Genomic DNA, 16195 nt, shown 5'->3' on the forward strand with positions numbered 1-16195 from the left:
TATTTTCTAGTCCTTTCATTAGTACGATAAACTTCATTGTTTTTTTCACTCTCCAGAACTGACAGATCTCCTCGGAGCTTTGTTCAGTACACAGATTCATATAGAGATTTTTTTTATAAGATTCTAATTTGGCTATTATGAATAATACTGCTTTAAACCTGCATGTACCATCTTTGGGTGGATATGTTTTAGTTTTTCTTAGGTGACTATCATAAGACTGGGGTTTATGGGTTGTATAGTAAATGTGTATCTTGTAATAGAATGTCATACTGTTCTGTATGTATCCTCACCAACCATGTATGAGGATCCGTTACTTTGTAGCCTCTCTAGGCAGTGTTTTCCCTGTTACTTTGTAGCCTCTCTAGGCAGTGTTTCCCCTGTTACTTTGTAGCCTCTCTAGGCAGTGTTTTCCTTGTTACTTTGTAGCCTCTCTAGGCAGTGTTTCTGACTTTAGTGAGCAAGTAATCTTACCCCACTGTGGTCTCACTTTGCATTTATTAGGTTTAGATTATACTCTTTTCTGTTTAGACCAGTGACACAGCACACGGTTTGTCTGGTTAGGTCTTCCATGTATGCTTGAATGAGTCTGTTATACTGTTGGAATAAGGTGGATGATCGTGCTGTTGGTGTCCTTACTGATTTTCTGTTTACTTGGTCCTGTTCCTGCTTTCAGTTTTTGCTTTGCTTTTGGGTTCTGGCATTTGTTGTATCAGTAACTGAATTGTTTAATCTTCACAATGAATTGGTTGTTTTAATTAGAAATGTCCTCTAGGTTTTGCAATATTTTCTCCTAAGTCTCTAATGATAGCAAACACTCTGTGTTTGTCTCCTTTTTGTCTGGATTCAGCCTGTCAGTCCTTGTCTTTTAATAGCTAGGAGGGTATTTTCATTTAGTAATGCTGTCAGCCTAGCTAGGTTTAGTCAACTCTATTGGGACTTGCTTTTTCTTTATCCTGTTTCCTTTTTGGTTTCTTCCCTTCTTCCTTTATTTTTTTTTAACCTCATTTTTTTATATTAGTTTAATAGTTTTTGGTGTTTGTTTATTTTGAGAGAGGGTCTTACTATGTAGTCCTGGCTTGTTTGGCACGTGTGTAGGCCAGGCTGACTTTAAACTCACAGAGATTCATATGCCTCTGCCTTTGAGTGCTGGGATTAAAAGACATCTGTTGCTGGCTTGGTATTCTATTTTATCTTAACTATATGCTCAGTAGGTTGTTTTCTTTTTTCCCCTCCAGAATTTATATGTACCCTAAACTCACAACAGTTTACCCTCAATAATGTACATTTCATGCAAGGCGCAGAAGCTTTGAGAGAAGATTCTCTGGTTTCTCCTTCCTGTTTTCTGTGCCACCTTGCTACCTTTGTCACAGAACTTGGTTTCATATTTGTTACAAATTTTGACTTAAACACATACTTTTTAAATAAAAGATTTGTTTTATGTGTATGGGAGTTTTGCTTACAAGTATGTCTGTGTACCATGTGTGCAGTGCCTGCAGCAGCCAGAAGAGAGCATTGCAGCCCTTGCAATTGGAGTTGCAAATGCTGTGAGCCACCGTGTTGGTGCTGGGAATCAAACCCTGATCCTTTGGAAGAGCATCAGGTCATTCTCTCTCTGAACTGCTGACTCATCTCTTCAGCATCTCAGTTTTTTTGGGAAGATTTTATTTTTAATTTTGTGTATATGTGTGTGGATATGTGCAGGTCCTTGTGGGGGCTTGAAGCCCTGGAGCTGGAGTTACAGAGGAACCCAACCCTGGTCTTGAGCATGAGCAGTAAGTGCTCTTAACTGCTGAGCTATCTCTCAAGCTGATACTCAAATGCTCAGATGTCTTTTAAAGAAATAAAAATTGAGGCTGGGCATAGTGGTGTACTCCTTTAGTCCAAGCACGTGGGAGGCAGAAGCAGAACTCACATCTCTGAGTTCAAGGCCAGAGTGATCTACACAGGGAATTTAAGGCCAATCAGAGTTATATGGTGAGATCATGTTTCAAAAAACAAACAAAAACCCTAACCAAACAAAAACCAAAACGAAAAAACCAAACCAAACCAAAACCTGCAAAGCAAACCAAAAAGAAATAAAAAGTGAGGAACTCTATAATCTTTGTGTATTTATCCTTCAAAATATGTCCTTTATAAAGCAAAGAGTATGCTCTTATGCTCTCAGGGTGACTATGCTAGCTCCCCAATACCACCTCAGGTCCATGGTGCCCTGGGAAGAAGGCGTACAGGACACAGCAGAGTCTTGTTTGTGGTGGGGATGTGGTTGATGGTATGTAAGTGTCTCTTGGGCATTGGATTGGTAGGGAGGCCAGTAGGATTGTGGGGTGTGGCTGGGGCTTTGTACTGCATGGATAGTGGGGTGTGGCTGGGGCTTTGTACTGTGAGGCTTACAGCCTTTGTTGCTCTCTTCTCCCCCTCTCTGTGCTGCTCTCCTTTGACCTCTCTCTGTACTGGGTTCTGAACATTGCCTTTGAATGGACAGGAGAAAGCTGTGCCCTGCATGACCCTCTTTATCCTGTCTTACTGCGTTAGCTAACCTAGCCTGTCAGTAGATCAGACGGATTTTAACAGCCATCATCTGTAAAACATGGTGTCAGATACCAATTTTAGATAATTTCCTTGTATTAAAAAAGGGAGGGGGCTAGAGAGATGGCTCAGTGGTTAAGAGCACTGACTGCTCTTACAGAGGTCCTGAGTTCAATTCCGAACAACCACATGGTGGCTCACAACCATCTGTAATGGGATCTGATGCTCTCTTCTGGTGTGTCTGACAGCTACAGTGTATTCATTCATATAAATAAAATAAATGAACGTTTTAAAAAAAAAATGAGACTGTGTGTTAAGGTGAATATATTTTCTTTTAGAGATGGCTTTCATATCTGTTTTTCCCTAGAGTGGATGATGAACTCACTGTTGGACCTAGTACAGGATGAGACATCTCTGCCCGACCTTGTCCATCTGGCTTTTAAATTTCTGTATATCATCACCAAGGTAACACTAGTATAGTGCTGTAGAGTGGACAGACACTTTCCTCATCCCATTGCTCTAGAAGTTAATTGCTCTAGAAGTTTTAGTTCTTGGGGAACATGGTTCTTCAACACAAGTTGTGGGTTTTCATTTTCTTTTTAGCCTGTATTGGGTCTTGGGTCTTATGATCTTGGGGTCCTTAGTTAGAACAAAAGGTTTCTTACAAGGAAGAAGCAAAAGGCCTTGATGGAAGTGTTGCTGCTGCTTTTTTTTTTTTTTTTTTTTTGTTGTTGTTCTTTTTCCTAAACAGGGTCTCACTCTGTAGCTCTGATTGTCCTAGAACATACTCTGTAGATCAGGCTGGCCTTGAACTCACAGAGATTAACCTGCCTCTGCCTCCTGAGTGCTGGGATTAAAGGCATGAGCCACCACACCCAGCAATAGAAGTATTCTTAAGCTATAGTGTGAGGATGAATTTACTGGGGAATCTTATATTACTTCCCTTCTGAGGAAGGACATCTGGGGCTGATGGTCTGCTTTCTCCAGGCTTAGAGATTCGGGAGAGACTCTGTAAAGTTTGTGAGTCTCAGGGAACATGTTTTACCATTCTTGCTGTGTAGCAGTGTGAGGCTTTTGGCTGTTGATAGAATGCAGCTTGTTTTATAAAAGTGTTAGTGGGGCCATTTGAAGTGCATAGGGACTTCGTTTTCATAAATGTCAGAGTAATTGTTGGACAGAATAGAAGCACAAGTTTTCAGTTTGTAGCATACTGATATCTCTGGTGCACACTGTGACCTGTTGGCCAAATTGGGACAGAACACATTTAATGAATAAATAAGAGATAAAGGAAGCTCTCTCTTCCCTTTGGTCTTGCCGAGTTGTGTCACTACTGTGACAGGATCTCCTCAGTCATTGGCAGGCATAGAGGATGGGCTTTGATGACTGTATTAAGGTAGATTTGCTGCTCATTCTGTAATCTATATAGTGTACTCCACATTCTGTATATTCTAATGTCTTTTTATTTGGCAGGTTCGTGGATATAAAGTGTTTCTGCGTCTGTTTCCTCATGAAGTGGCTAATGTTCAGCCTGTGTTAGATATGTTCACAGGTCAGAACCCTAAAGACCATGAGGTGAGTCCTTCCCAAGCCCTCCCTGCTGGCTCTCCGGGCACTGGCAACTCCATCTTCCAACTTTCTTTGGTTTTATCTTAGACTGTTTTTTTTTTTTTTTTAAATTTCCTTCTGCTGCTGCTTTAGCATCTACACATATTACTTTAAGTTATTCTCTTTTCGAACCTGTTACGGCAAAGAGTATGCTTTTTAATTCATTGTCACTGTGCTAGGTCTCCAAGGCCATGGCAGGTCCATGGTGCCCTAGAAAGGCTTACAGGGCACAGCACAGAGCTGTACTTATTGTGACTGTGGGCTTGGTGATGTCTCTGGCCCTATGGTAGGCACTGGGTTACAGGGAGGCCACTTGGGTGGCAGTGGAGTATGGTTGGATCTCTCTTTCTCTCTTTAATTATTACTTGGGATAGGTTCTTGTTATATAGCTCAGACTAACTTGGATCTTACTATGTGGTATAGGCTGGCTTTGAACTTGAGATCCTCATATCTCAGCCTCCTAAATGTTGGGAGTACAAGTGAATGAGTGGATGCCAAAATGCTTGGCTGCTTTTTCCTTCCCCTTCCCCTTCCCGTTTCTCCTCCCTTCCTTCCTTCCTTCCTTCCTTCCTTCCTTCCTTCCTTCCTTCCTTCCTTCCTTCCTTCCTTTGAGATCAGGCTTTACCCTGCTGGCCTGGAACCTCAGGCTGGCTTGGAACGATCCACCTGCCTTGCCTTTTGAGAGCAAGGATTCAGGGCGTGCACCAACCATACACAGCAGCTTCATTCTGACTGTGATTTAACTCCTTAGACATGGGAAACGCGCTACATGCTTCTACTGTGGCTCTCTGTGACCTGCTTGATCCCTTTTGATTTTTCACGCCTTGATGGGAACCTGTCCACTCAAACCGGAGAAACACGAATACCCATCATGGACCGAATTCTGCAAATCGCAGAGGTAACTATGGTCACACAAACCTCTTTCAGTTAGTTGTGCACTTGTCTTGAGATGAGGGTTTATATTTGTTTCACTGACATTTCCGCTTTCAGTGATACCTCAGCTTTGAAATTGCGATATTATGTAGAGGTCTAATGAATTGCTTTAGCAAATCTCATTTCTTTACAGATAATACAAATGTTTGTTAAACATAATGGTAATATGTAAGGGGTTTTGGGGCAAGAGATGGTTAGAAAAACTATTCACTTCACATTTAATTTTGAATATTGTGTAAATAATACATAATTGTAGGAAAAGAAGAAAATAAGATAAAAATGCTAAATTGAAACTTGTCAAATTCTTGCAGTCTTACCTGGTGGTCAGTGACAAGGCACGAGATGCAGCTGCTGTCCTTGTGTCCAAGTAAGTCTTGTTGGCTGTGCAGGACTGTTGACTGAGATATGACTGTCCAGTATAAGCCCGTTTGTCTTACATACTGGTGTGTGTGTGTATAAAATGAATTGTTTTTAATATAAATGTTAACAGTGAATTAATCTGGCAGCTGTATTTCTTTTTTTTTCTTTTTCCCCTAGAGATAGGGTTTCTCTCTGTAATCCTGGCTGTCCTGGAACTCACTTTGTAGACCATGCCGGCCTCCAAATCAGAAATCCACCTGCCTCTGCCTCCCTAGTGCTGGGATTAAAGGTGTGCGCCACCACTGCCCGGCGGCAGCTGTATTTCTTACCTTTGCTAGTCCCCACTAACTACACAGAGAAACCAAGATTTATTTTGAGCTGCATCTCCATTCTGGGCAGTTAAATGATTTATAATTGGCTACCTCCCAGCCATGATTCCAAACACTTGCAGATTATTACTGACCTGGCTCTTTGGGCTTCAGGTCTTTTTTTCTCACGGTTTCTTCTCGGACCCTCTCCTCCTCATGGCTGATCTCTTCTCATGACATCTCAGTCAACAGTCCTGATCCCTCTCTTTCTGCCCCCTTGGCTGGGGGACACTTCTGCCCTGTTGTCTTTTCTGTCCAGCCATGTGGAGATGAGCATTTATTGACAAGGCAGAGAGAAAATGGTAAGAATTGTTTACACAAACTTGAGGTAGGAGATTCTAGACATAAGCATTATAATGCCATGTCAGATTGAAGCAAGATGTGAGGGCCAAGACTTAGTCAGCATTTGAATAACACAAGGATAGCCTTTGCGGGGTGCACAGAAAAACCTTACGCTTACATGTCTGTTTTCATACATCATAGATCCTTTTGCCCTCTCTGAGGGCACATGCAGCTTCTGGTTGGTCATAGAAGATTTGCATCACAGGTGATCACCCTTTATGGTGCTTTGAGCTTGTGGAGTTGACTGGCACTAGTTTGTGGCACTCATAGAGGTCACCTGGTGCCAGTTTAGGGCTTGTAGCATTCCTTCGTATGCGTTTGGGGCTTGGGTAGTCTGGTGCTGGTTTGGGACTCACAGGGATACCTTGTAGGCCCTTGAATAGAAGTATACTTAGTACAAGTCCAACTGGGCTTCCCTTCTGAAGTGTGGTGTTCCCCCGAGGCAGCAGCGGTCATGAGTTTTTAAGAGTCACCTCAGAAGTAGCTTATGTTGGCGTTTGTAGAGATCATGGACACACATGGGTATGGTTTGGGAATAAAATCCTCAGGCAGGGTTATATTGTAGTTCGCTGGGTAAAATCTCCCCAGTGTGTCCCATGTAGTTGAAAATGCAGGGAGGAGATGGTTTTTCTGGTGAGTTAATAAGGTGATCAAGACAGCCTGCCTGAGATGTTTCAGACATGCCAGTGATGCATATAAAGACTGAGTGAACTTGTTTTATGAATTTGAGAATGTTAGGATTCTTTAAAAAAATAGTTTTCTTGGAGAACTTCATACATTGGATTTTGGTCATATCCCCTACTCCTCTCTACTGTTGTTTGATACTGTTCCTGGGGAGACCTGAAAAATAGCTACTCACCCCAGATAGGGGATTCATAATGACAGATCAAAATACAGATGCCACCAAAGACCGAATTGGTCAAACTAGTGAATTTTTTTGGGATCACTTGGAGGAATATGGGTGAGGTGTTACTTACAGGAGTAGAAATGACTCTGTGAAAGTGTCATCCATCAAAGCTCACTCCAGCACGGTTGACTACTCAAGAGACTTGGAACAAGCCACACAGTCTGTAGGCAGCTCGGCTTGTCTAAGAATGTGTTTCAGCAGTCCTCATGTGTGTGCTCGGCAAGGGAGGGCCTTCATGAATCTGGTTGCTTTCAGGACTTCCTGAGCTTCGGGAGGTTTTATGGAATAGATGGATTAGTCACTGTTCTTTAGAACATCTTGTTTTACTTCCTTTTTAGCATTCTGTACCCTTTTTTGTTTTAGATTTAATAACTTTTCTAAAAAAAAAAAAAAAACCAAGAAACTAAAAACCAAGATTTGTTCAATTTGTATTTTATGCGTATAGGTGTTTTGCATGCATCTTTATCTTTGTACCGTGTGTGTGTGTGTGTGTGTGTGTGTGTGTATGCATGTGTATGTGTGTATGTGTATGTGTAGATGTCTCCCATCTGTGGCTGAGCCTACCATTGACACTTGATTGCACTTTGATCAGTTGCGAGTTTCTGTATTAACTACTGTGCATTGCACAGAGACCTCTCTGATGAGGACTAAGAGCTGTGCGATCTGTGGGTAGAGATGTGAATCTAGAGGACAGGTTGATAGTCCAGTTAGCAGGGTCATCCCTGGACCCTGTGAGCTCCCTAGCCATGAGTTCTTGACCAGGTTTCCAGTACTAGGCATGTTTCCTCTTGTGGATTGGTCCTTAAATTCCACTCAGAAAGCAGTTGGTTCTACCGGTAATTCATGTCACTATTGTACCTATGTGCATAGCATGGTCATTGTTGTAGTTCACAGGGTTCAAGGCTGCATGAGATTGTTGATGACGCTCCCACCAATCCCCAGCAGCAACCTACACAGTAACTTCTAGTGCTATAGAAGCTGGCTCTCATGAAGGGTTGGTACCTCCTCAGCTATTTCACCAGCCTTATTGTCTACCCTGTATTTGCTGTTTGATTTTGCCACATACTAATAGTGACAGATGTATGCCAAGCTTTACTCCATAGAGTGCCTACAGGCCACAGAAGGTAAAACTCAAAACCTTTGTTCAATTCTTAGGATCCTACAGGAAAAGCCATAACCTGGAGCACCACAGAGCCTCAGTGCCATTTTGTGTTGAGGTGCACAGAATAAGTGTTCATTTGGTGTAGCTGGTATCCACCCTGGAGGGGCTGTTGCCAGACTTGTAGACTGCACCTGCAGTACAGCTACTGGCCTGAGCTTGTGTGATGTGAGTGAGTACCCAGGGTGTTTGAATAGATGGACACGGTCACTGGGAATGGCTCCAGAGGTGCTCAGGGTACTTGGTTCGGAGTCACCTATATTCCGTAGCCATCTTTTTGGTGGGGTAAAGAGTGGCCTATCTGCAGTGACTTGCTGTTCTCGGTGGAAACGTTGTCCGCTTTGCTACACCAATTACTGGCAGCGTTTTGTGCTCTTCTCTGCCTGTAGTTCTGAAACCACATGTGCTTCCTTTATTAGCTGTAACTTTAAGTTCCTGAGACAATTTTGCTCATTAGCTGAGGTTTGTTTCAAACATGTTTGTAATCCTCTTGCCTCAGTCTCCCAGTTTCTGGAATTACAAGTGTGAGCTTCCATACCAGACTTTTCCTATAACTTTTTGTTTTTCCTAATTATTACTTTACTTTAAAATTTTATTTTTATTTTAAAATTATTAATTATTAAAAATTATTTAATACTATTTGGAAATTTCATACAAGAACACAATGTATTTATTTAGATGATATCTTCTATGCCCACATTTCCACTGCCAGCTTCTCTGGGAAACGCTCCACTGCCCAACCAATTTCCTTCCCAACTTTATGTCTTTGTTTGTTTGTTTGTTTGTTTTTGTTCCCCACCTTCTGAATCCAGTTAGTGTTGCCTGTGTGTGTCTGGAGCATGAGTGACCTACCTGGGCCATGCTGTGGAGAGTGCCGAGACCTTTATCTCTATCAACTGTGCAAGGGTCCTTGGCTAAGGCTGGGGCCACGTGATCCCCCTTCTCCTCAGAGCTCCATTATTGACTGGTGTTAGGTCTTTGGCTGACGACCACGTGAGCCCCCTTCTCCTCAGTGCTCAGTGTTGACTGGTGTTAGGTCTTCGGCTGACGACCATGTGAGTGCATAGCCTTGCCATGTCCAGAAGACTTTTTTTTTATTTTTTATTTTTGAGACAAGATTTCTCTGTGTAGCCCTGGCTATCTTGAAACTCTGTAGACCAGGCTGGCCTTGAATTCAGAGACCTGCCTGCTTCTGCCTCTAGCACTGGGTTTATTAGTTATAGATAGCTGTCACCTGAGAAATCCATCTCACAGACACTGTTCATGCTAATGGAGAACAGACAGCTCCAAGAGTCCCACAAGTATAAGGATAAGCAGTCATGTTACAGAGAGTGTGTGGTAGCTAAAACAAGAGAAAGAGGGGAAGCATACGCTATTGTTTTGTTTTTTTGTTTGTTTTGTTTTTTTATGATTTGAATGTGAAATGTCTCCCTTATGTTGATGTCTTGAATGCTTGTTCCCAGGCTGATAATTAAAGGTGTGCACCACCACTGCCCAGAAGTTTGCAGTCTTTCCAGACCTCTGGCTCTTTGGATATTTCTGTCCCCACTTCTGTGATGTTTGCTGAGCATTTGAGGGAGTTGGAGTGGGTGTCCTATAGACCCCCATGGTAGGCTGAACACTCCATAGTCATTTGTTCTCTCTGACCAGTTGTGAGCCTCTAATAACTGCCACCCTTTTCGTAAAGACCTTCTCTGATAAGGGTGAGTGTTGTTCTGCTCTATGGGTATAAGGATAAGCATTTATAAGGCACTTTGATTTCTGTGTTCCTTTGGCAAAATTACTAGTAGGGCCTATGATCTCCCTAGCATGGTTTACTGACTAGTAGTCACTACTAGATATGAATTTTTTCTTGAGGACTGGGCCTTAAATTCATTTAGAAAGCTATTGGTTTTACCTCTAATATTCATGTCCCTGTTGTACCAATAGGTCTATCTTGCCAGGCCAGTCATTAGTGTAGATGCTTCCAGGTCAGTACAGTTTGCTTTCTTTATGTCCTGTGATTAAAGTGTGTGCTGTCTTTAGCAATAGACTCTTACTATCCAGTTCCAGTAAGTAAGAACAGTGGCAAGAGCCTGTATTGTTTGGTGAAGGTTTCTGGGACCCACTCCTTATCCTTATAACTCTTATTGTTGTTACATTGTTACAAAGCGATTTAGATTGTAACATATGGGGAAATATAGGAATTTTGTTATAGAAAGATAAGGAAGCCAGGCATATGATGACTCATGAATCTAATCCCAGCACCCAGAAGGGAGAGGCAGAGAAATCTCTGTGAGTTCAAGGCCAGCCTGATGATATAGTGAGTTATGGGCTAATCAGAGCTACACTGTTAAACTCTGTCTTGAAAAACAAACAAATAACCACAACAGAAAGATAGATGAAGATAGAGCTTTACTCTTGAATTTGTTTTCATAAATTGTATTTATTTATTTATTTATTTATTTTTATATGTGTGGGTATTTTGCCTGCATGTCTGTCTATGTACCATGTGCATGAAGTGCCCTTGTAGGCCCAGAAGAGGCCACTGGACCCCTTGCGACTGGAGTTACAAATGGTTGTTAGCTACCATGTGGGTGCTGGAAATTGAACATGGGTCCTCTGGAAGAACAGCCAGCATGCTTAATCACTGAGTCAGGTCCTAGAAGTAGCTTCTGTGTTCTGCCTGTGCACACTGGGCACGGCGGCATGCCCCTGTAGTGTCCATGCTTGAAGGTAAAGCAGGGCAATCACTGAGCTTTGGAGAACACTGTAGACATACACATATAAGGATGCCCTCTCTAAAGAGAAAAACAGACCAAAGTAAAAGATAAACCACAGGGTATTTCATGAGAAAAAATAAATTTGGAACAGAAAATTGGAAACATCCTCTTTATGAGTTCTAGGGAGACATACTATGTTTCTGACTTTGTCAGTGCTGTTAACCCATGTAACACTCCCACGAGGTGGCATCCCACTTTTCTGTTCAGTGTGTAACCACTGGCTGACTTTGTGTAAGCCGTGTGTCAGGCCCGTGGTTGCCTGGGTCACCTATGCTATTACGATGATAGCCGGTTTTGCAATCTGAATTGTTTTCTGTGGGTAAACTCCAAGAGGTGGAGATCCTGGGCTCTAGGGCTCTACTGTGCAGTGCCCCTGTTGGGTCCTAGGGGTGGCAGGCAGTCTGGAGAATACCCTGCTTTGAGCTGGACCAAGTGTATGTTCTTCATTTAAAATATTTAATTGGTATCTGTATTAGTTACATTTGCATTGCTGTGACCAAAATACTTGACAAGAAAACTCATTGCAGAGAATCCTGAGTAGCTCAATTCGTTGTGATGGGAACATACATTGGGAAGGTTGTTTCTATGTGTTGAGAGCATCCTGAACTAGAGTCCAGGTTATAACTTACAGGCCTGCTCCTCCGTCCTGAGTGGCCTGTCTCTGTCGGCCAAGGCCTGCTCCTCCGTCCTGTCGGCTAGGCCTCTTAAGTGCTCTAGAGCAGCTTTCCCCGGGAGTGCCATCAGCTTGGGAACAAGCATTCAGAATGTCGGTGTGAGGGAGATGTTTCATACTCAAAGCATAAACACAACCGCTTCTGCTTCCCCATGCTCTCTTGTCTTAATTACCATATGCTCTCTGTAACATGACTGTGATCTACACTTGTGGGATTCTTGGGGCTGTCTGTTCTCCATTAGTGCCTGTGGAATGCATTTCTCAGGTGTTTTTCAGCCTTTTATTCTTTGGACTAACGTGCTCTCCTTTACTTTGATTTCTCTCTACCCCATCCTTTCATCCTCCAGTCTTTGGATTCTTTCCTTTCCCCACTGTTTTTGTTTCTTGTTTCTTCAGGGTCTTCTTCTGTAGCTTAGGATGGACCTGAACTTTCTAGGTAGTTCAGCCTAGTGTTAAACTCATAATCCTGCGGGATGTGCAGGTGTGAGCCACTATGCTCAGCTGAACTAACACACACACACACTCTCTCTCTCTCTCTCTCTCTCCTCCTTCTCCCTCTCTCTCCCTCTCTTTCTTTTCTTTTCTTTTCTTTCTTTCTTTCTTTCTTTCTTTTCTTTCTTTTCTTTCTTTTCTTTCTTTTCTTTCTTTTCTTTCTTTTCTTTAGTTTAATTTTATGTTTTGCCTGAATGTGTGTCTGTACACCATAAGTGTGCATGATGGCCGTGGAGGCCAGAAGAAGGATCAGATCCTCTGGAGTGGTTGTGAGCTGCTCCCCTGGGTGCTGGGACTCTGGAAGAGCAGTCACTGTTTTTAACCACCAAGTCATTTCTCCATTCTAAACTAAAGTTTTTAACTATTTTTAATTTTTAATGTTTCTTTTTAATTTCTTCCCTTTTATTAAAAATAGATTCTTTTAACATACAACATATCCTGGTTACAGTTTCCCTTCCCTCTAATCTTTTCCTCTTAATCTTCCCCATTCCTGCCCATCCAGATCCACTCCCTTTTTGTCTCTAAGAGATAATAACAAAATATAATAAAATAAAAAAGGAATAAGATAGAACAAAACCCAACTCATCAATGTTGGAACGAGGAGAGCTCCAAGCGAAGGCACAAGAAGCAGAGACCCATGGGTGGAGAGATGGCTTAGCTGTTAAAGGCTAGACTCTTAATCGAAATGAGTTCAGTTCCTAACACCCATGGCTGTCTCTCCAGCCACAAAACAAAACAAAACAGCCACACACCCCAAAGACCCAGAGACCCATTTGTTCATACTCTCAGGAGTTCCATAAAGCACGAGGTGGAAAGCCGTAGTGTATATGCAGAGGACCTGGTGGAGGTTCCGTCTCTGAGTTCATATGATCTTTGATCAGCTGAGTCAGAGGGCCTTGTTCTCTTGGCTCCTCCAGCTCCGTCGTACACTCTTGCTACCTCCTCTTCCTGTTGCGGGAAATATTAAGAGGAATGGCAAGGTCCTGCGCTACGCTGGTGCGGGGGCCCAGGTGTTCTCATCTCAGCAGACTCTCTGGCCCCCGGCTCCCGACTTGATAATTTCCCTTGGCTGGTCTGCCCCATGCAATGACTGCCCACCTCGCAGTTAGATATCACAATACCCAGTAACTCCGTAAAATCAAAACTCTTGAAGCTTAAAATTAACCAGTCAGATTTACATAACAATAAATTCTCAATTCACAAGATGCCCACATAATAATTTCAGAGCCATTTGATAATGGTACAAGCTGCCCACCTACATTAGACAAGTTACCCCAATTATTCTGCACCTATATGATATTATATCTACCTGTGGCTATTTAAAACTATGCTAAGCTGGGCATGGTAGAGCACGCCTTTAATCCCAGCACTTGGGAGGCAGAGGCAGGCGGATTTCTGAGTTCGAGGCCAGCCTGGTCTACAAAGTGAGTTCCAGGATAGCCAGGGCTATACAGAGAAACCCTGTCTCGAAAAACAAAAACAAAAACAAAGCAAAACAAAAAAAAAAACAAAAAAACTACGCTAAGTCTGAATCATCCTGGTCTCCCTCCACATTGCTTCATTCCTGCTCCAGTCTCCTCTCTGTCTCTGCAACTCTTAGCTCCACCCCGTTTCCCTGTCCAATCACAGACCTCTTGCTGCATTAGTATTTAAATTAATTGGACAGGCAAAACCCTGCCACATCTTCCTCTGGGTTCTGTGAGAGGAGGGATTTAATGAGCACACACCATTTGGAGCTGTGTGTTCCACATTTCTGTATAATGTCCTGCTATATGTCTCTGTCCCCACTCCGCTATAAGAGGGAGCTTCTCTGAGGGTGGCCGAGTAAGGCACTGACTAATGAGTGTAGCAGAATATCATTGGGTCATTTTATTGATTTTTTTTTTCTTTTTAGACCAATAGTGTTTGGTTTTACTATAGGTCTCTGAGCTATTTAGTCGCTGGTTCTTGGTCACAAAGCAATGTCAGGTATGGACTCTATCTTGTGGAACCTTAAATGGGACTTAAGTCAAATCAGATGTCAGTTGGTCACTCCCACAAGCTTTGTATCACCATTGCTCTAGCATATTTTGCAGACGGGACAGATTGTGTTTGGATTGGTGTTTATGTTTTTCTTTTGGTAGCCTACAGAGTATTTTTCCATACCATAGACACTAAAATGACTGGGTGAAGGTTAATGTAGGCATCAGATCAACCACTCCATGTTCAGTGAGTTGTGTGGGTGTTGTCTTCAGCAATTGGGCCTGGCTGTCAGTTTGTGGAGAGCAACCTGTCATCTTGGCAACATTCTGGGTTGTTCGGTGATTTCTGTGGGAACCCTTTGGCCAACAGTACAATTGTATGAAACCCAGTCTTGGCACCGGAAGCTTCGTTTGATGACAAGAGATGGCCAGTTGGAACTCTATTTCCCCCATTAATTGGAGACTTCATTAGGATTGCTCTCATGTATTTTCGGAGATTTCTGTTACACTAGGTTTCCATACCCCACCACAGCTGCCCCTCAATTCTGCCTCTTCCTTCCCTCACCCCTGTCTCCCCTCCCCACCTGATTCTCCTATTCCCATCCTCTCTCCTTGCCCCCAGTCCACCTGTATAATTGCTTCTATTTCCTCTTCCCAGAGACTTCCATGTATCCCTTCCTAGTCCCTTCTGTACGTGAATCTAGATTGTAGTTTAGTTATCATTTATTGAATAGCTAATATCCACTTATAAATGAATACATACCATGTTTATTTTTCTGGGTCTCGGTTACCTCACTCAGAATGGTTTTTTTTTTTTTCAAGGTCTATCCATTTGCCTGCAAATTTCATGATATTTTATTTCTAACAGCTGAGTAATATTTCATTGTATGAGTGTACCACATTTACTTTATCTGTTCTTCCGTTTTCTTACTGCTTCAGCTAAGACTTCAGATACTTTATTGAAAAGGTTTGGAGTGGACAACCTTGTCTTGTTCCTGATTTTAGTGGAATTGCTTTGAGTTACTTTTCACTTAGGTTGATGTTGGGCTTGCTGTGAACTGCCTTTATTATGTTTAGGTATGTCTCTTGTGTTCTGAATCTCTCTGGAACTTTTATCATAAAGGGGTCTGGATTTTGCCAAAGTCTTTTTCAGCATATAATGAGATGACCATGTGGTTTTTTCCTTCTCTCTGTGTTTATATGGTAGATGATATTTACTGATTTTCATATATTGAACTATCCCTGCATCTTTGAGATACAGCCTATTTGATCATGGTGGATGACCTTTTTAATATACTCTAGGATTTGGTTTGAAGTTTTTATTGAAAATAGTTTCTATATTGTGGAATAATTTGAGGGGAGTATTGGTATTAACTCTTCTTTGAAAATCTTGTCTAATTCTGTGCTAAAACCATCTAGCCCTGGACTTTTTCTGGTTAGGAGACATTTTTTTTCCCCCACTCCTGTTTTCGAGACAGGGTTTCTTAGTGTAGCCCTGGCTGTCCTGGAACTCACTCTATAGACCACGCTGGCCTCAGACTCAAGAGATCCACCTGCCTTTGTCTCCAAATGCTGGCATTAAAGGTGTGCACCACCACTGCTCAGCTTGGTTGGGAGATTTTTAATGACTGCTCCTAGGGATTATAGGTCTGTTTAAGTTGTTCATCTGATCTTGATTTAACTTTGCTAAGTGGTATTTATTGAGAGAATTATCCATTTCCTTTAGGTTTTCCAATTTGGTGGCATACAGGTTTTTAAAGTATGTCATGGGTGGATTCTCTGGATTTCCTTGACGTCTGGTTCCCCTTTCATTTCTGATTTTATGAATTTGTATATTTTTTCTCCATCTTTAGTTAATTTGAATAAGGTTTTGTTGAACTATTGCTTTTTCTCTAAGAACTGACTCTTTGTTTTATTGATTTCAGCTCTTGAGTTTCATTATTTCTAGTCATCTACTTCTTTTGGGTATGATTTCTTTGTTTTTAGAGCTTTTAGGTGTGCTGTTGCTAGCCTGATTTCTTTCTTTCTTTCTTTCTTTCTTTCTTTCTTTCTTTCTTTCTTTCTTTCTTTCTTTCTTTCTTTCTTTCTTTCTTTCTTTCTCTCTCTC

At 42.0% G+C, this 16195-nt stretch overlaps 1 protein-coding gene across 1 annotated transcript in view; it reads left to right on the forward strand.

Annotated features, from left to right (window-relative positions):
- Tbcd (tubulin folding cofactor D) overlaps positions 1-16195 on the forward strand; it is a 168583-nt gene that overhangs the window by 4608 nt on the left and 147780 nt on the right. Inside the window, exons 3-6 of the mRNA XM_021211855.1 lie at positions 2894-2991; positions 3997-4098; positions 4883-5029; positions 5376-5431. Coding sequence (XP_021067514.1) covers positions 2894-2991; positions 3997-4098; positions 4883-5029; positions 5376-5431 — 403 coding nt within the window. The remainder of the gene's footprint in view (positions 1-2893; positions 2992-3996; positions 4099-4882; positions 5030-5375; positions 5432-16195) is intronic.

The sequence above is a fragment of the Mus pahari genome, chromosome 14, assembly GCF_900095145.1.
Source record: "Mus pahari chromosome 14, PAHARI_EIJ_v1.1, whole genome shotgun sequence".
NCBI classification, from domain to species: Eukaryota; Metazoa; Chordata; class Mammalia; order Rodentia; family Muridae; genus Mus; species Mus pahari.